Source organism: Canis aureus, chromosome 18 (assembly GCF_053574225.1).
Source record: "Canis aureus isolate CA01 chromosome 18, VMU_Caureus_v.1.0, whole genome shotgun sequence".
NCBI classification, from domain to species: Eukaryota; Metazoa; Chordata; class Mammalia; order Carnivora; family Canidae; genus Canis; species Canis aureus.
The window spans coordinates 21,017,569-21,039,560 of NC_135628.1; the positions used below are offsets into that span (position 1 = coordinate 21,017,569).

The 21,992-nt window shown below is 36.4% G+C and overlaps 1 protein-coding gene and 1 pseudogene across 5 annotated transcripts in view; one reads left to right on the forward strand and one right to left on the reverse strand.

Annotated features, from left to right (window-relative positions):
- Positions 1–21,992, forward strand: part of SKAP2 (src kinase associated phosphoprotein 2) — a 204,174-nt gene that overhangs the window by 108,994 nt on the left and 73,188 nt on the right. For 4 of the 5 annotated variants that reach the window (XM_077856444.1, XM_077856442.1, XM_077856443.1 and 1 more), the window contains exon 5: positions 21,384–21,461. In XM_077856444.1, the coding sequence (XP_077712570.1) occupies positions 21,384–21,461 (78 nt within the window). Of the gene's footprint in view, positions 1–21,383; positions 21,462–21,992 lie in introns of those variants that run through there. The other variant, XM_077856446.1, reaches the window with a different exon arrangement.
- Positions 12,704–13,288, reverse strand: LOC144288701 (rRNA-processing protein FCF1 homolog pseudogene; annotated as a pseudogene).

The following is a 21,992-nucleotide window of genomic DNA, read 5'->3' on the forward strand; positions in this document are numbered from 1 at the left end:
AAATTTATGATGTTGGTTACTTGGGTGTATTAAGTGTAAGTATGAAAAGCTTTGGAAAAACTTGACAAATTGCTCTCCCTTGAAACATTGTTATCTTCATTTTAAACAGTAAGTGTTTTTTACTGTTTCTTAGGAAATTTTTGTTGTATTTAAAAATATAAGCTGCTTATGAACATCACTGTGATTTTAAAAAGTCAGACATTTTCTGGATTTATTGGACATCATTTGTGTGTGTGCATTTCATATACATTTTATGTATGTATTTGCATCAGAAAGAACACTGAAATAATCCTATGTCTAGAGGCATAAAGGCATTTCATTTAGATGTTCAGACAACTAACAGTAAGTCTAAAAGAGTCCAATGAGTAAATATATAGTTTGTACAACAGAGGTGTAGTTTTTAAACTTATATATAAATTGAACTTCAGAGTATCCTAATTTAAATGTACTAGAGAAATATCACTGTTTCAAAGCCTTGGTGATTGTGGCTGCTAAGTAATTTTTATGGATAAAAGAATTTTGCAATTTATTTTTCTTAACTGTTGGCAAACTACTTATCTAATGAGCCATATTTTTGACATGGACAGATCACCTATATTATTCAACTAGTACTGCCATCATTTTACTCACTTTATGTAGAGTGAGTTTCTTTCAGGTAGGCTAATTAGAACCTGTTGTCTTGTAAGATTTGGTGATGTGTATAATTCTTCTTATAGCAAATCCAACTGACTAGCAATTTTTTTTGCTTAATATCTGAAAAGCTATTAGACTTTAAGATTACATTTTAAAAATATGCAATATAGCCTATGAGAGACTTTTGCATTACATTACAGAGATCACCCTAAATTTTCAAATGCTAGTCATCATTTTTAACCTATTAAATTCTCTTTTTAATATTACATATGAACATATCGCTACTAAGTAAGGTCTAAAATGATACAATTTTAAAAATTGCAGTATTGGTTTTTAGTATTTTAAGGTCTAGTTGTTGCATTAAAGTGGAATTTGGTATTGAAAGGGAATATTACTAAGTATTGAATTAAAAAATAAATTGGAAATGCTGTTCTCCCTCTCTGTTGTTCCCTCTCTTCTTCCCCTCACTACTGAAGTGTTTTTGTTTTTAAAGATGAATTATAAAAAAAAAAAAAGACAAAATATCTTTTTTCATTCCACTTTCTCTATTTCATTCTGTAATGACTGGCTTCTTTCCACACTGCCTCTTCTCTGATAACTCAAGCGAGATGATTGTAGCCTTCTAACTTCCATATTCAGTGATTAATTTCTAGTATTTCTTTCTTGGCTTTTCTGAAACAACTGATATTACTGACTACTCATTCATTCTTCTTAAATTCTGTACTCTTTGGGCTTCTGGTCAAGACCATTCTTTTCTGATCTTCTCCTGCTGTTTCTTCTCAGCCTTTCTGTGGCCTCTGCTTCCCCTCCAGAGGCATGAAAAGTGTAGGACCTAAGAGCATGTTTGGTATTCTTTATTAGACACAGCTAACCAGATGGTGTACATGTAAAGGAGTCGTTCATGTTATCTTTAAAAAAGTTATTTCATTCAATATATTGGGTTAGGAAATAATTTTTCTTTCTATACTTTTTACTCTTGATTTGACATGAATTTGGATTTTCTTTTACTTCAAGTCTTAATTAAGGATGTATAGAGTATCATATTGTAATAACTTTGTTAAGGTAATTTATGATTGGTCTTTAAATAAAATTTAATACATTCCAAAGAGGAATGTGTTATGTTCATCTAATTCATGTAACACAGAACACTTTATTCACAATATTGTCAATCAGTCTTCACTGCGAAAATGCATCTTTCTTTATATCCAAAGTTATAAGTATGAAAATGCTTTTTTTTTTTTTGAGATTTTCTTCAAGTGTAGAACTTTGAAATACCATTAGCTAAGAACTTCTACTTCATATATAAGTATGAATTCTCCAAATGCTTCTGTATGTATGATCCTCTGTTCCTGGCCAGAAAACTATTTACCTTGACTTAAAAAATTAATAACATGACATGCTTTATGAATAGGCATTCTGGAATCAGCCAGAAGACTTCAAACCAAAAATAGGGATATGTTTCCTATGGAGTGTGAGCCCAATAAATCAGGTGCCTGGAGCTAGGAAAGGGTCGTGGTGAGCCTATTTGTAAACTTTGGGTTTCTGAATGTTAATTTTAAGCTTCTTTTTGAAAAGGCCAGTGTTTGTAGAGCTTATCCTGTCAGCAATATCCTGTGTCAATTGTCAGGTCATGTTTAACGTGTGGAGATGTATTAATCTGCCATAGCTAGCACTATGAGGGACTGGGATAAATAGAGGGCTCAGCAGATGAAGAGGGATTAACTGTGTAGATTGAGCAAACTCTTCAATCACTGAACCAGTGATTTTACAAAGGATTAGCTGCTGCTTTTACAAATATTGATTACTGATTTGCTACTCAGAATGGAAATGACATAACGTGTGCAGTTGCTGTGTGGTGTGCTATGTGAAATGTACATCATTCATATTAATGGATTTGTCATAGGCATTACAGAAACTGACAGATTTATTATAGCAGCAGTTGCTAGAACTGTTATGGTTAAGGTTGTGTCAGCATATCTATTAAAACTTCAGGATTTTAGAAGTTTATAGTAGAGCCATAAAATTCATTTTCCAGGTGGAATTTGGAATACCAGTTATAGCCTGGCACAGTTATTTTTCTGCATATTTTTACATGCATCAGTTTGAAAGGCTTTTAAGTTGGACAGAACGAAAATACATTATTGAGTTATTTTTGTAACATCAAAAAATTTAGATTATTTCATTTTGGAAAAAATTTTAAATTCATCATAAATGCTTGTTTTCCAACCAAAAACATGCCTAGTACATGTGGACATCTGAAAATCCATCAGTATTTTTCCCAGACAGGATTTGTCTTGAAGCCTTTGCCTTCTATCATTTCTATAATCAATTTGAGATTTTTGGAAAACAGAAATATCTGGGCAATTAATAATCAATTACTACTTTGTTTCACTTAAGTGACTTTTTTACCACACTAAAAAAATCAGTAGTAAGAATTAGAATGATCTAATATCAGAGAAAATATCTTCCTTTAATCTGTTTAAAGAAATCTGTTTTCTTGCAAATGTTCTGTTATGTCATGATGGGAAGGCTTTTCAGAGTTGTATGTTGAAGGGTGAGCTGGAAGCTATCTAGGCAGTGAGGGTGGCAAGGTGTGATATAGTGAAGAAGGGTGAGGAGTAGCATATTCTAGGCAGAATGAGACCTTGTATGGATATGTGAGACTTAGCCTATTTGAAGAATAGCTAGATACGTGAACAGTCTCAAAGTGTAATACCTCCATATGAATTGAGAGGATTGTTTTCAAGCTGTATTATTTTACCATAAAACGATACATATTTATTAAGCTAAATCTTTCAGATTAGTAGTTAAGGCTTTTCTAGCTGTGATTTAAATAATATAAATTGATTTAATTTACTTAAAAACCTATACACATTCTCTTTTCTTTTTCACCGAAATTCTATTATGTGAACTTATAAATGTAATACATGCTTGTAGCAAAGAAAATATATCCTCCACCCCCCCAAAATCCCTAGAAGTAAGAACTATTAATTGTTCTGAATATCCTTCCAGACATTTTTCCCTGAATTGTACAAATGTGTGTGTGCTAGAATAAATATGAAATCAGAGTTTTTAAATTAAAAATGGGATATCATTGTACATATTATTCTGTACCTTATGTTTTTCACTTAAGTATCATGATCATCTTTCTCCATTAGTGCATATCTTTCTCCATTAATACACATAGATCTACACATGCTTATTTAAATGATAAGCATTATTTAAAATGGTTTCATAATGTCTTTCTTGCTGGACATGTTCTATTTTTATATCACAAGTTGTGTTTCAGTATCTGTTCTGGCATATACACTATTAATGAACCAGTGCTTGATATTTGTAGGATAGATTCTTGGGAGTTTATTCTTAGGATATTGTCAAATTTTCATGCACAGAACTGTAGGAAGTTACAGTCCCAAAGGGAATGCAGGAGAATACCCTTTCTTCCCATCCTTCCCTGTTTGGTGGTATTAATCTTTTTAGTTTTTACTAGTCTCACAAAGTTAAAAAGCAGTATCCTGTTTTATTTTTTTTATTTATTTATTTTTTAATTTTTATTTATTTACTTATGGTAGTCACAGAGAGAGAGAGAGGCAGAGACACAGGCAGAGGGAGAAGCAGGCTCCATGCACCGGGAGCCTGATATGGGATTCAATCCCGGGTCTCCAGGATCGCGCCCTGGGCCAAAGGCAGGCGCCAAACCGCTGCGCCACCCAGGGATCCCTATTTTGTTTTCTTTAGTTTTTAGTGGTTTATTCATTTAGCAAAATTTTTTTAACATTTTAAAATTTAAATTCAATTTGCCAACATATATAGCATAATACCCAGTGTTAATCCCATCAAGTGCCCTCCTCAGTGCCCATCACCCAGTCACCCCATTCCCCCACCCACCTCCCTTTCCACAACCCTTTGTTTGTTTCCCAAAGTTTCATTCAGCAAAATTTAATGAGCACTTACTGTGTGTCCAGGCATTAATTTGGCACTGGGGATATACAGTGGACAAGACAGTGTGGTCTCTGAGTTCATGGAACATTTTTAGTAAAGGTGAGGGGAGCTAGGGAAGAGACAGTAAATCAGTAAACATTATCTTTTCTTGTGTTTATTGGCTTTTGTACTTATTCTATGAATTGCCTGGTTCATATTCCTCACCTATTTTTCTGTTAAACTCTCTATCTTCTTCTTATTGATTTGTGGGAACTCATTGTCTCTTGTGACATCCATGCAAATATTTTTTGCTACCCAACCCTTGAAAAAGTCATCATCTGACAAATTAATGATTGTACTAATTCTTATCCAAGTATGGAATTGTAATACCATACCTGATTTCTAATGGGTGGTGATAGATCACTGAACTTTGGACCAAGTGTCAGATTTCCATAGTTTTCCATCCTGTGAGGAATGTATAAGAGTTTTTTTCTTTTTCTTTCTTTTTTTTAAAAAAGATTCATTTATTTATTTATGATAGACATAGAGAGAGAAAGAGAGAAAGAGAGAGGTAGAGACACAGGAGGAGGGAGAAGCAGGCTCCATGCCGGGAGTCTGACGTGGGACTCGATCCCGGGACTCGATCCCAAGACTCCAGGATCGTGCCCTGGGCCAAAGGCAGGCCCTAAACCGCTGAGCCACCCAGGGATCCGCTTTATTTCTTTTTTTAAGTAGGTTTTGTGCCTAACATGCTTGAGCTCACAATCCTGAGATTAAGAGTTGCATATTAAAAAAAAAAAAAAAAGAAAGAGTGGCATATTCTACTGTACTGAGCCAGCCAGGCACCGCAAGAGTTATTTCTTTTCTCTAATGTAATGTATTTTGATATTAAAAAAAATACATTATAGTTTTGAGTCTTGCATGAGCCTTGAGGATATCCAGATGAAGGGAACTTAATTGAATTCATTGATTTGTTTAATAACTATCATCTCATTATTAGGAAGATAGATGTAACATTATGTATGTAAAAATATTTTTGTGGTGAGAATATACATCATAGTCAATTGATATATGATTTAATTACAGGCTGAATTTGTAGAAAACATGTAATGGAATATCTTATCATAAGAGGTTACCATACCTGGATTGATTTTGAATAAGTTGTATCATATCATTTATTCATATCGAGTTGGAGTGGGATGTATATTTTTTGGATTTTAAGTATTTTTCCATGTTTTTGAGAGATCCTTGTGTGTTTAAAATATTCATGAACAAACTATGGATTCAGATTCAGAGTGTTTTACAGCCTTACACCTCCCTGAGATAAGTGCCAGCCCTGTCATTGCAGTGAAAGACGACGGCCCACCACAGCCTGGTGCTCAGGGGTGTTTGGAGAGGCCTGTCTGTTTGCACCAAGTTGCATCAGTTGGTATGTGTTGCTAGCACATGTTTTATTCCAGGAGATTCATTTGCAAAGTTTTAATTTGACATTTTTAATGTGAGTCAAAAACTTAAACCTCAGTGGTGAAATTGTTCAGGTAATGATGACTCTTATCTGGGAGGAAAGAAGACCACAGACAGGCTGTGGACCTCCTGCTCTGTGGACTTAAGGCTGGGATAGTGCACACAAGAACAGATTCCTAGATTGCCTTATGATGTCTAACTCAGGGTAAATATCGGTTTCTGTATTTGGCAGTTGATTTTTTTATATACTGGATACTCATTTTTGAAAAATATGCTGAAATCATGTGCCTCAAAATGGGCAACTTTTCATATAATATGTTCCAATTTATTTTTCTCCCTTTTATTGTAATTCTTATTTTATGTGGACTGTTACAAGGCTCAGGCCTGAACTGGAGTGTTATTAAGGAGGCATTAAAGTGGGGAGGAGAAAGGAGGATGCTCCAGTTGTGGTGGCCCTTTCCGGCTCTCTTGCCTGCCCCCACCCCCCTCGGTTTCCTCCTCAGTTTCTTCTTCCCGTACTCCACATCAATGGGGGACCACACCAGTTCTGATGAAAGAAGTATTACATTTTTATAAAATTATTTTAATGACCCCAAAGTTAGTCTATAAATAAAATCACCCTCCTCATTGGCATTTTATATATCTGATATTTCCCTTCTGGCTTCAGTCTTGTGCTGTTTGCAGAACTCTATTTTACCAACTTATTGATATTTTAAAAATTTTGCATTAAACATTATCTTAGAGCATGTTTTTAAGATCCTAGAAGTATAAAGTGAAGTTTTAAAAACATACCACTAAGAGCAGTGTACATATTTTATTTCAAAATTCTCCCTCAGCATTTTAAATAAGCATCCTTAGTGATGTGGATGCATGCTTCAGTTTGAAAAGCACCATCTTACGATGCCTTGCTCAAAGTCTAGTGAAAAAGACAAACTTATGGATATATGATTTTAGCCTAATATTGTAGGTGATGCCACATGAATGTTTCTCTTCCTGGCCAGTCTCTCCACATATGGCTGTTAACAGTTATTCTGCTCTGAAGCTAAGGATCAGAAAGAGGATTAAACATGTGGTGTGCTTTTATTTTCAGACACTAGAAAAATAATGCTATATATCAACTCTTCAAACGCTGAAGTTTTAATGTGTGTTCTTCGGTAATTTACTCTATTACATAGATAACACTGCTTTCTAATTCTTTCAGTTACCGGGGTATACATTATTACCAGTTCATACTAAAGAGGAGACTTGGGCATTTTGTCATTCTCAGTAACATGTCATTCTGTGTATGTTTTGTTTATGTGAAGTAAGCATATGCTTAAACTTCATGTAAGCTAGAATTATTCTGGCACTGAGTTAGAACTTTTAGAAGCAGTTGCTGATTTGTTTTGTGTTAAGGTGATCTTCATCCAGACATATGTCCCTGTAAAGCTATAATACTTTATAAATTTTTGGGTAAATTTATAAGTAAGAGTATCTCAACATTACTCCCAGCTTGGCTGATTGTTAGGGGTATTGCTCTGAATTAGTAACATAAAAGAGTGTTGTTGGTTTCTTGCAGGGGTCATATCTTGTGTTTGGGATTTAATATTTACCAAAAGTTTGACCAAGACAAATAGTATTTTGGAAGGATTATGTGAAAAATGTGCAAGGTGTCTATTCCTGTAGGTATTCTATGGTCTTATCCTTGAGTTTAACAAAGCTATTGGGAGCTATATACTTGGGCTACTGGGTTTTGTGCTCTGTAGAATTACTTTTAGTAAATTTTGTTTTGGCATTGTGCTGTTGGCTTGACATGAGTGATGTTATACAAAGCAGCCCTGTGAACTTACTGTAACAATGTTATTGAGGACATTGAGAACACATGGGAAAGATTTCTTTCTCATTTCAGTACCAGGAATCAGGAATAGTTGTATATTCCTCCTTGAGCAATCAATGATCTATATTTATCTTATGGGTAATGAATCCTATAATTCATTATTTCTTGCCTCATGCTGGTTGTTATAAGGCTTATAACTGACTTTTTGGCCCATTCCCACTAAGTGTAAATGACTTTGTAGTTCCAACTTGTTTTGTGTTCTACCCTGACTCCTAGTTGTGCCTTGATTTAGTACCTTTATTTTTTAAAATTTGAAATAATGTCATTTATGGAAGAGTTTCAAGCGTAGTACAGATAATTCCTATTATACTCATCATGTAGATTTTCTTAAGTAATTAACTTACAAGGGAAAACCTGTAAGGCTAACAGGAGATTTTTCAAAAGAAACTTTAACATTTAACATTTTTTACATTTGGGTATTTGTTTTCTCTATATATACACACAATTTTCTCCTACTTGTTTTAATTTCCATGCCAAATGTATCTGTACAAATGCCTATAAGATGCTTTTTGGTTGAGAGGGGGGAGAATGAAGCTGTGTATTACTAAATGAACAATAATAATAATAGATAAGAATGTGTATAATTTCACACCTATATTGAAAAAGGAGACACATGGAAATACCTATTTCAAATAGAAGGGAGATAAATTGTGTGTATGTGGCGGTGGGGGGTAGTGGGAGAGAAAGGAAGGAAAGACAAGAGAACACTCGTGTGTTTCAAGAGGATACTTTAGAGGGGAGGGGCAAGCTGGCGGAAGAGTAGGGTCCCCAAATCACCTGTCTCCACCAAATTACCTAGAAAACCTTCAAATTATCCTGAAAATCTATCAATTCGGCCTGAGATTTAAAGAGAGACCAGCTGGAATGCAACAGTGAGAAGAGTTCGCGCTTCTATCAAGGTAGGAAGACGGAAGACGGGGAAAAAGAAATAAAGAAACAAAGGCCTCCAAGGGGGAGGGGCCCCGCGAGGAGCCGGGCTGAGGCCGGGGCGAGTGTCCCCAGGACAGGAGAGCCCCGTCCCGGAGACGCAGGAGCTGCACCGACCTTCCCGGGCGGAAAGGGGCTCGCAGGGAGGTGGAGCAGGTCCCAGGAGGGCGGGGATGCCCTCGGGTTCCCTGGGACAGTAACAGAGCAACTGCGCGCCCAGGAGAGTGCGCCGAGCTCCCTAAGGGCTGCAGCGCGCACGGTGGGACCCGGCGGGACCCGGAGCAGCTCGGAGGGGCTCGGGCGGCGGCTCCGCGGAGGGGGCTGCGCGGCCCCGGGAGCAGCTCGGAGGGGCTCGGGCAGAGGAAGAGGCTCCATGCAGAGGGGGCTGCGCGGTTCCAGGAGCAGCTCGGAGGGGGCTCGGGGGCGGCTCCGCGGAGGGGGCTGCGGGGCGGGAGCGCGAATCCACCAGCGCAGGCCCCGGAGCACAGGGCGCCGGGACACAGCCCAGGATCCCGCCTCCCCCAGGACAGGCAGAGGCCGGGAGGGCCCAGGACAGCAAGGACGCCCCTGCCCCGAGCTGAGCAGATCAGCGGCCCCGCCCCGAGCCTCCAGGCCCTGCAGACGGAGTTCCTGCCGGAGCTGAATCCAGGTTTCCAGAGCTGGCCCCGCCACTGGGGCTGTTCCTCCTGCGGCCTCACGGGGTAAACACCCCCCACTGAGCCCTGCACCAGGCAGGGGCACAGCAGCTCCCCCAACTGCTAACACCTGAAAATCAGCACAACAGGCCCCTCCCCCAGAACACCAGCTAGACTGACAACTTCCAGGAGAAGCCAAGGGACTTAAAGTACACAGAATCAGAAGATACTCCCCGGTGGTTCTTTTTTTTTTTGTTTTGTTTTGTTTTGTTTTGTTTTGCTTTGCTTTTTGATTTGTTTCCTTCCCCCACCCCCCCTTTTTTCTTTCTTTTTCTTTCTCTTTTTCTTCTTTTTTTTTTTCTTCCCTTTTTTTTTCTCTTTCTCTTTTCTTTCCTTCTTTCTCTCCTCTCTTTTTCTCTTTTTCCCAATACAACTTGCTTTTGGCCACTCTGCACTGAGCAAAATGACTAGAAGGAAAACCTCACCTCAAAAGAAAGAATCAGAAACAGTCCTCTCTCCCACAGAGTTACAAAATCTGGATTACAATTCAATGTCAGAAAGCCAATTCAGAAGCACTATTATACAGCTACTGGTGGCTCTAGAAAAAAGTATAAAGGACTCAAGAGACTTCATGACTGCAGAATTTAGAGCTAATCAGGCAGAAATTAAAAATCAATTGAATGAGATGCAATCCAAACTAGAAGTCCTAACGACGAGGGTTAACGAGGTGGAAGAACGAGTGAGTGACATAGAAGACAAGTTGATAGCACTGAGGGAAACTGAGGAAAAAAGAGACAAACAATTAAAAGACCATGAAGATAGATTAAGGGAAATAAACGACAGCCTGAGAAAGAAAAACCTACGTTTAATTGGGGTTCCCGAGGGCGCCGAAAGGGCCAGAGGGCCAGAATATGTATTTGAACAAATTGTAGCTGAAAACTTTACTAATCTGGGAAGGGAAACAGGCATTCAGATCCAGGAAATAGAGAGATCCCCCCCTAAAATCAATAAAAACCGTTCAACACCTCGACATTTAATAGTGAAGCTTGCAAATTCCAAAGATAAAGAGAAGATCCTTAAAGCAGCAAGAGACAAGAAATCCCTGACTTTTATGGGGAGGAGTATTAGGGTAACAGCAGACCTCTCCACAGAGACCTGGCAGGCCAGAAAGGGCTGGCAGGATATATTCAGGGTCCTAAATGAGAAGAACATGCAACCAAGAATACTTTATCCAGCAAGGCTCTCATTCAAAATGGAAGGAGAGATAAAGAGCTTCCAAGACAGGCAGCAACTAAAAAAATATGTGACCTCCAAAACAGCTCTGCAAGAAATTTTAAGGGGGACTCTTAAAATTCCCCTTTAAGAAGAAGTTCAATGGAACAGTCCACAAAAACAAGGACTGAATAGATATCATGATGACACTAAACTCATATCTCTCAATAGTAACTCTGAATGTGAATGGGCTTAATGACCCCATCAAAAGGCGCAGGGTTTCAGACTGGATAAAAAAGCAGGCCCCATCTATTTGCTGTCTACAAGAGACTCATTTTAGACAGAAGGACACCTACAGCCTGAAAATAAAAGGTTGGAGAACCATTTACCATTCGAATGGTCCTCAAAAGAAAGCAGGGGTAGCCATCCTTATATCAGATAAACTAAAATTTACCCCAAAGACTGTAGTGAGAGATGAAGAGGGACACTATATCATACTTAAAGGATCTATTCAACAAGAGGACTTAACAATCCTCAATATATATGCCCCGAATGTGGGAGCTGCCAAATATATAAATCAATTATTAACCAAAGTGAAGAAATACTTAGATAATAATACACTTATACTTGGTGACTTCAATCTAGCTCTTTCTATACTCGATAGGTCTTCTAAGCACAACATCTCCAAAGAAACGAGAGCTTTAAATGATACACTGGACCAGATGGATTTCACAGATATCTACAGAACTTTACATCCAAACTCAACTGAATACACATTCTTCTCAAGCGCACATGGAACTTTCTCCAGAATAGACCACATATTGGGTCACAAATCGGGTCTGAACCGATACCAAAAGATTGGGATCGTCCCCTGCATACTCTCAGACCATAATGCCTTGAAATTAGAACTAAATCACTACAAGAAGTTTGGAAGGACCTCAAACACGTGGAGGTTAAGGACCATCCTGCTAAAAGATAAAAGGGTCAACCAGGAAATTAAGGAAGAATTAAAAAGATTCATGGAAACTAATGAGAATGAAGATACAACCATTCAAAATCTTTGGGATGCAGCAAAAGCAGTCCTAAGGGGGAAATACATCGCAATACAAGCATCCATTCAAAAACTGGAAAGAACTCAAATACAAAAGCTAACCTTACACATAAAGGAGCTAGAGAAAAAACAGCAAATAGATCCTACACCCAAGAGAAGAAGGGAGTTAATAAAGATTCGAGCAGAACTCAATGAAATCGAGACCAGAAGAACTGTGGAACAGATCAACAGAACCAGGAGTTGGTTCTTTGAAAGAATTAATAAGATAGATAAACCATTAGCCAGCCTTATTAAAAAGAAGAGAGAGAAGACTCAAATCAAGAGGATACTTTAGCACTTTGGCAGAAGAGGTAAAATGCCAAAGGCTTTTTTTTTTTTTTTTTAAGATTTTATTTATTTATTCATGAGAGAGGCAGAGACATAGGTAGAGACATAGAGGGAGAGGCAGGCTCCCTGAGGGGAGCTCAATGAGGTACTCAACCCCTGGACCCCAGCATCAAAACCTGAGGCAAAGGCAGATGCTCAACCACTGAGCCACCCAGGAGCCCCCCCAAAAGGCTTTTTGATTTACATAAAAATTAGAGAATTAGTTTCTTAAATAGAAATAAGTAATAAATACTGAGACAGGAGGAGTGTTTGGAAATGTATTTACTTTAGTAATCAAGTGCATTTTGGTGATCAGGTAATCAGAGTGCATCCGTAAGTAGAGTCTTAATTCAGAATAACTTCATATTTGATAGTTTTCATACTAGTATATTTTTTATATGAGCAGTTATCTGATTTATAACAAGATGTAACAATATTTAAAATGTTACAAAATATCAATTTCAAAACAACATAAAAATGAGTATATTTAACCATAAATTAAACTCATGACAGAGCAAACGGGTAAGAAGAATAATTCATACTATAACATACTGCTAACATGAGCTGGCAACAGAGAAAGTTAGTAAAAGAAGGCAGAGAAAATCTATCTTTTAGGAATTAGAACCAAGGGGCTTCATAATCAATTGGCATCTGCTCAATATTGTACCTATGGTTAGAAATGTACATTATGGGAACCCCAGGGATATTCTGGATCCTTTGTTTAGGGTCCCAGTCAACTGTGGCCATAATGTAACACTTGTGCTGAGTTACTCTGTACGAAGCAGTCATCTGCATGGGTTCCTTTGTGTGTGCATAGCAATTGTTCAAATCTTGGATTCTTGGCCATCACTCAATACTTTTGCCCCAGTTTCTCAATTTCAGCCATTACACAATTATATACAAGGGATACACTTGGTATACAGACAGTCCATCACTGACTGTACTAAGTCTAGTTTGGCTTTAATGGAAAAATTGATAAAGTTGTTATCTACCAGGATGTGGTAAGGTGGGCCCAGCTGTGTGTAATATTGGAAGAATAAGCAGGAAGGATGTTGGGGGGACTTCCCTTTCCTTGAGTATACTGGGATCTTTCTTTTCTTTCTTTTTAGATTTTAATCTATCCTTCTCTTTAAGCCTCTGATCTTGGAGACTAAGCATTTGCTTCATGTTCACATACTCTCTTCCTGTCTTTTGCTTCCCCATGTTTATGCCACATTCTTGTTTCTTCCCTCATACTAGAATTTTTCATTTATTTTAATCACCCCTCAGTGATATTCTTTTGGGAGATGGAAATAAAATGACAATTGTTTATATATGTGTTCTCTTTCTTCAAGGTGAAACAAAATCATATGTCATATTGTATGATTTGGAAGACACTCAAAAAAAAAAAGGAAGACACTCTAACTCTGCATACTCTGCATTTCAGAGTTACGATATGATCTTCTATCATTAAGGTTCTAAATTTTTGTACACAAAAATAGGAAAAAATAAACGAATAAAAATGAACTCAACATTGCAAGTTAGAAAAATGTTCATTTTCTGAAAATAATTGTAAAAATTTTTTATTTAAACCTCACAACATAAAACAGGTTGCAAAAAAGAAAATCATCCTACAATCTATGGGAAAATAAAACATAGTTGAATGGAAAAGAGCTAAAGCTTTCAGTCTAAATTATATTCATTTCTTATTTTTGTGTAATTTATTAGAAGAATCTTCAGGCAAAAAGAGCCTCCTTTTCCTTCCATATATGTTTTCCCTTTAATAATTTGTTCCATGTTTGTTTATGTATATGTGTGTGTAAACCAAAATGGAAGTCTTTTAAAAGACATGTTTAGGAAGCAAAATTGACTTCTCTAAAATCTTGTAGAAAGTGAAACAAATATCCTAGAATTTTAAATTTTAAATTAAATATTTTAAATCTATCATTCTACTGTTAAGGAATTAATTTTAAATGTGATTACTCTAATGCCATAGAGTAGTGATTCAATACTGTTGTCTTTTAGTTTCTGTAGATGGCATTCATTTATTTCATCGACAATAGTACATAGCGTTTTGAGAAAGGGTTTTGTTGGACAGACCTAGGGTTTCTGCTTTTACCACTTACAGTGTGTGACCTTGACATGCCATTGGTGACATGCGACTAATAATTGCCTGCCTCTTGGGGCTGTGTGAGAGGGAAATGAGGTGATGACTTGTATCATGTTTAACTCATGGTAAAGGCTTAATAAATGTTAGCTTTTGGAATTATTATTACCTTACCAAACAGTGCTAATATTTGTTTATATATATTTGTTATTTAAATTATGATGCTTTTAAAAAAGAATGTCAGGAACTTACAGTCTAGGGATGTGAAAAGGTTGTTTTTGATACAGAGGTAGTACAGGTATGGAAGGAGGAAGATCCATTATTAGTTATTCATTAAATTGTATACATAAGTTATTTGACTTCTATTTTAAAATGTTTTCAACAAATTTTCAATAGGTTGAATTTATTTTTCCTGGCTTTCTATCTTAGGTAATATTTAGAAAAGAGTCTGGCACATAATAAATAGTAGTACATATTTATTTAATAAATGAATTAAAATAAATGAATAATTTAATAAATAAATTAATTAAGTAGTAAATATTTATTTAATAAATTTATTTAATAAATGAATTAATAAATAATTAAAAGAGTGTTCCTTTTCATTTATACCAATCTTTACTAAGTACAGTATCATCAAATATTTTTTTCATGCATCAGATTTTTTTTTTTTGCCAAGTATCTATAGTTGGAAAGGAATTTGCATTGTTAAAAGGTATTTGGCTTTCAAATTTTATTACAGTTGTTTATTTTTTTCAGCTTTCTTGTTTTCGTGTGTATAGAACCCTGGCTTGGCCAATTTGAATTGCCACAGTAATAATAAGAACTAACATTTCTTAATCTTAAATTCTATCCTACTAAATCTTCACAGTAAGATTTAGGATCTGAAAAGTAAAGTTAATGAAAGTAAGTAACTTGCTTATATTACAGAGCTTGTAGTCAAGCTGCAATTTGAATCAAGACCCAGGGTTTTAACCACAATTCTGAAATGCAAAATCAGATTGGGGACAACTTTTTGTGTTAAAGATGAGCATTAAATTAAAATTTAGTTCATAATGGTATATGTTTTATATTATTTAGAATGTGAAAATTGTGATGTATTTAGAATTTTACTTTTAACTGAAATAGAAAGTATTTCCATTTTAAGCTTGTATCTCATTTTCTCAAAGTATTTGTGTATCAGAGACTGTTTTGAAAAAATTTTTTTTCCTGAATTTAATTCTTTTCTTGCAACAGAGAAGATGATTAAGATATAGGCAGACACACACACACACACACACACACACACACACACACGACCAGTAGCCAACTGGTCTGTATAAGAGGGATGCAGTGGGCACAACAATAGCTCCCCAAAGAAGTCCTTCTTTTTTTTTTTTTTTTTTTTAAATATTTTTTATTTATTTATGACAGTCACACACAGAGAGAGAGAGAGAGAGAGGCAGAGACACAGGCAGAGGGAGAAGCAGGCTCCATGCACCAGGAGCCCGACGTGGGATTCGATCCCGGGTCTCCAGGATCGCGCCCTGGGCCAAAGGCAGGCGCCAAACCGCTGCGCCACCCAGGGATCCCTCCAAAGAAGTCCTTCTTATCCTTGGAGCCTGTGAATATGTTGTTAACTGGCAAGAGGGAATTAAAGTTGCAGGTGGAATAAGGTTGCCAACCAGCTCACCTTAAAATAAGGAGATTATCCAAGTGGGCCCAATGTAAGGGTTCCTAAGAATCCTTAGGAAGGAGACAAAAGAATCAGAACCAGAGAGGACATTGTGAGAAATATTCAACTGGCCATTGCTGGCTTTGAAGATGGAAGGGAGGGCAATAGTATTCAGTGAAGTAGGTGAGACTTTAAGAGCTAGAAAGGCAAAGAAATAGATTCTTCCCTAGAGCATCCAGAAGGAACACAGCCCTGCTGACATCCTGACTTTAGTCCAGGGAGATGCTTTTTGGACCTTAGACTTCCGAAACTATGAGGTGATAAATTTGCATTGTTTTAAGCCACTAAAACAAAACAAACCAACAAACAAAAACAATATGGGCAGAGACAGAGTAGCTGAGAAGTTACTCTTTATAGGAGATAAAATTTGATTTAAACTCTTCCTGTGTAATTTGGAATGCATGGCTGGCTCAGTCCCTTGAGCGTGTGACTCTTGATCTTGTAGTCGTAAGTTCAAGCCCCATGTTGGGTATAGAGATCACTTAAAAGACTAAAAAATAAAAAACCAATCCTATGAAATAGTTACTGTCTCTATTTAAAATAAATAAAATCTTTCTGTTAAATTTAATGATATATTATTTAAAAACAGCCTTTACCAAAATATAAAAGCATAAAGATTGTCCATATGAATCCTATATGAAATAGACTTGTTTGTAGAATGAAATTTTATATTGAACCTGATTTTTAAATTACTGATTCAATATATTGATATGCTTTCATTCTTATAAATAGTTGAGGGAGTCTTAGAAGAGTTTCTACAAATTAATAACTCTGGAATTTTTAGATAAAACATTTTTAAATTTCATTAGAAATAATTTTAATATATTATAAAAATGGGTACCTCATGATCTAAAAAATTAGTCCAAAGAATCAGAAATCTTAAAGAGATTTTCTTTACATCTAATTGTTTTTAAAGATTTTATTTATTTATTCGTGAGAGATACAGGCAGAGGCAGAGGCAGGCTTCTTGCAGGGAGCCAGATATGAGACTCGATCCTGGAACTCTGGGATCATGCCCTGAGTCAAAGGCAGACCCTCAATCACTTAGCCACCCAGGTGTCCCCTTTACATCTAATTTTATGAGCTAGGGGCAGCATTCCTGTATTAAAAATTTATCTAAAAAAGCAGTCTCTAGATATGTACTTAGGTAGTTCAAATTCTGATTTGTACTCTAAAGTAAAAGAAATAGTTTTAAGTGAATGGAAAGGATAATATAATTCTATGGATAATATAATCCACATACTTTGATCTATGGCTTTTTGACATTATTTTAGTGGGCATTGATGAACACACTTGATTTCAGATTTTTTTAAAGATTTTATTTATTTATTCATGAGAGACACACAGAGAGAGAGAGAGAGGCAGAGACACAGGCAGAGGGAGAGAGGCAGGCTCTATGCAGGGAGCCCGACACGGGACTCGATCCTGGGTCTCTAGGATCACACCCCAGGATGCAGGCAGCACCAAACCGCTGCACCACCAGGGCTGCCTGATTTCAGAGTTTTCTTAATTCTGATTCTTAGTTGTTCCCTTAATTAGTCTATGATTGCCACTTGAATTTTACATATTTCGGTAGATTTCCAAGAAAATTAATAGCAGCCACAATTATATATGTATATGTTTTTTGATATAAAATAGAAGCTTTTGATTGGACTCAACAGAATCATACATCTTTTGGGTCATATTCATGAAGCTTCTCCTGCATGCATATAGCTGTTACCTTCTTTGGTTTCAGATAAACCTATTGAAGACAAAAATGGTAGAACTCTCATGAGGCTATTGGAATTTCCATTTCAAGAAGTAAGAGTTAATAAAGGCAAACACAAATTAGTCTAATGGGTATTCAGTTTTTGCTTGGTGGCTTTCAGAGTGACTTGCCACTTTACAAAGGGGCAAAGAGACTAACAGATGGTAAACCTGTGAGTTGCAACCTCTGCTTTTGCCCCTCAGTGTCATCACATGAGTCACAGTCTTTAAGGCTTTGTCCCCAAGGCTTAATTCCCCTAGGAATTCTCTGGTCCTATTAATAGGAAGCTGACTGTTGTTGTGTCTAAGCATAATATTAGCCTATTTTCCTTTTTTTTTTTTTTTTTTAAAGGAAATGTCATATTAGCCTTAGAGATCACGGGTACTAACATGTTCATTGGTCAGCCTTTTCTGAAAAGAGTAATAATGGGAAGTGAGAAAATAAGCTCTGTGAAAGGAGTATGCTAAGCTAACATAATTAATAATCTTTTAGTTATTGTAGTGATTATTTTCTTAAAGGTTATTATTGTTTGATTTGAATTCAAATTGAATACATAATAATTCTCTTTTTGCCACTAAAAACACTGATAAAAGATGATTTGGAATTCCAAATTTTCCATGTGGAGGGGAGATTTATTAGGATATGAAAAATATTTAATTTACATGTTTCTTTCACAGATATTCCAGACCAAGATTCTAGCTAGGAATAAACCTTTGAAAGGACAGAAAATTTTTTGCTAAGTCTAAAGAAAGTTGTTAGTTGCTGTACAAAAAATATGTTGTGTACAGTTTCCACATTTGAGATCTTTGAAAATTGAATCCATCTTGGACCTTAGCCATTTGTTACTGAAAGTACAAGAAAAACATTAATGTGGATATGTTTCATGGAGTCCTAGAAATGGGAGGGCTTTAGAGATAATATAATCTAATTTTTTCATGTTTTAGATGAGGAAATTGATACCCAGTGAGGCTTAGTGACCTAAGGAAGGTCACAGATTTGCAGTGCTGAGATGTCTTCACAGACCTCTGTAACCTATACCATGCATCTTAACGTCAGTATCGGTGTAAAACTCAGTCTCTAGGTATCTGCTATAGCACAAAACCATTTTATTTAATATTTATATCCAAGTTAAGTTTAGGTTTCTTGCCCTTGCTAGGACACAGTCTTTGTTTTGTTTTGTTTTAGTTGCCAGATATACTAGTGAATTTTTGTACTTAAAATTTTTTAGAATAAGAAAAAAGTGTCAGAAGCTCTGTGTCTTTATTATATATTCTCTAGAAACAGAGAAAATGGCGTCTAACTTTGTGCAAATGTTAAGTAAAATGTAATTAAATTGTATTTGTGGAATAATGAGTTCTGAGCCAGTAATAGCTCTGGGAACTGAAGCTCATTTATAGACTGTTTCCTAAAGCTAAGTACTCAATGTACCCTTCAGACAGCAGAAATGTCTGCAAGATACCGGACATCATCTGGAAAGATACAGGAAACAAAACAGAAAGCATTTTCTACCTTTATACAAAATTACAATGCATGAAACATTACCCCTGAAAATAGACTTTTGTTTTGATGACCACTTCTTTAAGAAAAATGAACTTGAACTAGAGAAGTTATTCTAGACAATAAAATAACCACTGAGTTGGTCAAGTAGGAGAGGGTATTGCCAGCATGAAATGAGAAAATGATTAGTATTCTTAGAAAATTGAAGCCAATAGTGTTTTTTTATGTGTATATATTTTTTTTATTGGAGTTCAATTTGCCAACATACAGTATAACACCCAGTGCTCATCCTGTCAGGTGCTCCCCTCAGTGCCCATCACCCAGTCACCCCATCCCCCACCCACATCCCTTTCCACTACCTCTTGTTTGTTTCCCAGAGTTAGGAGCCTCTCATATTTTGTCACTCTCTCTGATTTTTCCCCACTCATTTTCTCTTCTTTCCCCTATAATCCTTTTCACTATTTTTTATATTCCCCATATGAGTGACACCAAATAATGATTGTCCTTCTCCGATTGATTTACTTTACTCAGCATAATACCCTCCAGTTCCATCCATGTCAAAGCAAATGGTGGGTATTCGTTGTTTCTAATGGCTGAGTAATATTCCATTGTATATATAGACCACATCTTCTTTATCCATTCATCTTTCAATGGACACTGAGGCTCCTGAAGCCAATAGTGTTTTAAACATAAAGCAATCATCAAGTGAGTAGACACTATAAAAAAATGAAGAGGGTGTCTATTTATCAAATTTAGCAATGCTAGAATGACCAGACATTTTAAAAAGTTTATCACATAGAAGTTTAGAAAAGGGAGTACTATCCCCCAAAAGAGGTGGCCACTTTTAAACTCAGTATCCCAACTCTCAGGTAAGAATGAAGAATTTTAAAAGATTTGATAAACTCATGGATATTTTATTCATATGAATTGAGAGAATAAAAATATATGGTTGAGAACTTGTCCTTAACTTTTTGCAGTTCAAGGAAAACACTTCATGTGGTTGTAGTAGATCAAGATCCAGACTCAGGGTGAAAATTCTTATGATCAAAGCCAAACTTTTTCATATCCCTCACCCCCACTCCCAGTATTTATTAAGAGCAATCTTCAGTTGTTTAAAACTAGAGGGAAAAATTATGTTAATTGAAAGTTTAGTGTTCATGTTAAAAACCATACAAATGTTAAGCAGCAAAGCAAAAAGCCAGGAAGATGAGTAAATCAAATGCCATCCGTATGATGCTTCTTGCATCCCAGGGCTTAGTTGAGCATCTGACTCTTGGTTTTAGCTTAGGTCATGGTCTCAGGGTCATGAGATCAAGTTCTCCCTGCTTGGCACTGGGTCTGCATGAGATTCTCTCTCTCCCTGTGTCCCTCCCTCCACTCATGTACTCTTTCTTAGAAATAAATTTTAAAAATCTTAAAAAAAAAAGGAATTCTACATCCCAATTATATAAAAGCCCGAGCAAAAGCGGAGTTCCACAGAAATTAAACTGTAGTCCTGCTTAGTTGGAAGGGCAGGGGGAAGGAGACGAGAAGACTCTGTGCTGAGTGCAGAGCCCAACATTGGGCTTAATCTCAGAACCTTGAGATCTTGACCTGAGCCAAAATCAAGAGTTGGACATTTAACTGACTGAGCCACCCAGGCGTCCCTCTTTTAGATCGTTTTACCTAATTTTGGACTCTGAAATGTCCTAGAAAAGTCTAAAGCATTCAGTTGAATGTCTGTAAGATTTCTCTGTATTTGCTGTGTACCCAGAGAAACAAATTTTAGCATTTGATTTTTTGGGAAAAAAATCATTTTATGTTTTACTTGGTAGGAATAGAAATATACAGGTTGAGAGTCAACAAGCATTAACATTTTTGAAGAGTTAATATAAATGGAAAGAAGCTTATATGATTTATTTGAAATTCCTAACTTCTCTTTCAGGGATTTATGACATTTATTGATAAGAGTTCCCTGATCTTTTCCTTCGAGAATGTAGATAATAAAGTATTACCCTGTAGAGATCATCCAGTTATATAATATTACTGTATTTGGGGGATTATACTATATTAAGATATAGTTCAGAACACTTTTTTCCTCTTGAGATTTACAGGAGAGAGACAAGTCTATGGAATGGATCTGAAACAAAGCTAATAATAGACTTGAATTTAATTAATTTGGGTAACTAAAAGTACACTGAACCTAATGAGATCTGGTACTTGGTTTTTCTAAGATGGATTATTCATGACTTTTTTTTTCCTCCTCTACTTCCCATAGGAAACCAGTTTCCTCCAATTGCAGCACAGGACCTTCCTTTTGTTTTAAAGGCTGGCTACCTTGAAAAACGCAGAAAAGGTAAACTAGAAGATTCTAAAAAAAAAAAATCTACAAATGGCTTAATCCTTACATAAAACATGAGTGCAGTATACATATGGAGCCAATATTCTCTTTAAGCGATTGAAGGAGTTTTAAAACTGTAGGAAAATCCGAATAACATTATCCCCACCACAAAATACAGTTTTTAGCTCTAATCAATTTTTGATAACAAAATATTTGGTCAGGTTTCTAGTTGCCAATCTTGGTTATTTGTAAATGACTCAGGAGCAGTTTCCTGCCTCTTCGAGGAAGGCTGAAGGCCATGACGGTGTTTTCAAGGATGGGATTTCTCCCCTTTATCCCACCCGGCTGAGCAGTAGGTTATCCTGCACCTGACCAGGCATATACCATGTCTGCTGTGGTTCATATCAAGCCTGGCATATTGTTTGCCATTTTCTGTTATTCATTCAGTGTTCCTCTCCATTGGCTCTGATAATCAGGAGTTGACCATATGGTCTCCTTCTTTCAGCACCAGTATATAATGGAAATGAAATATGGAGGTGGTGTTAT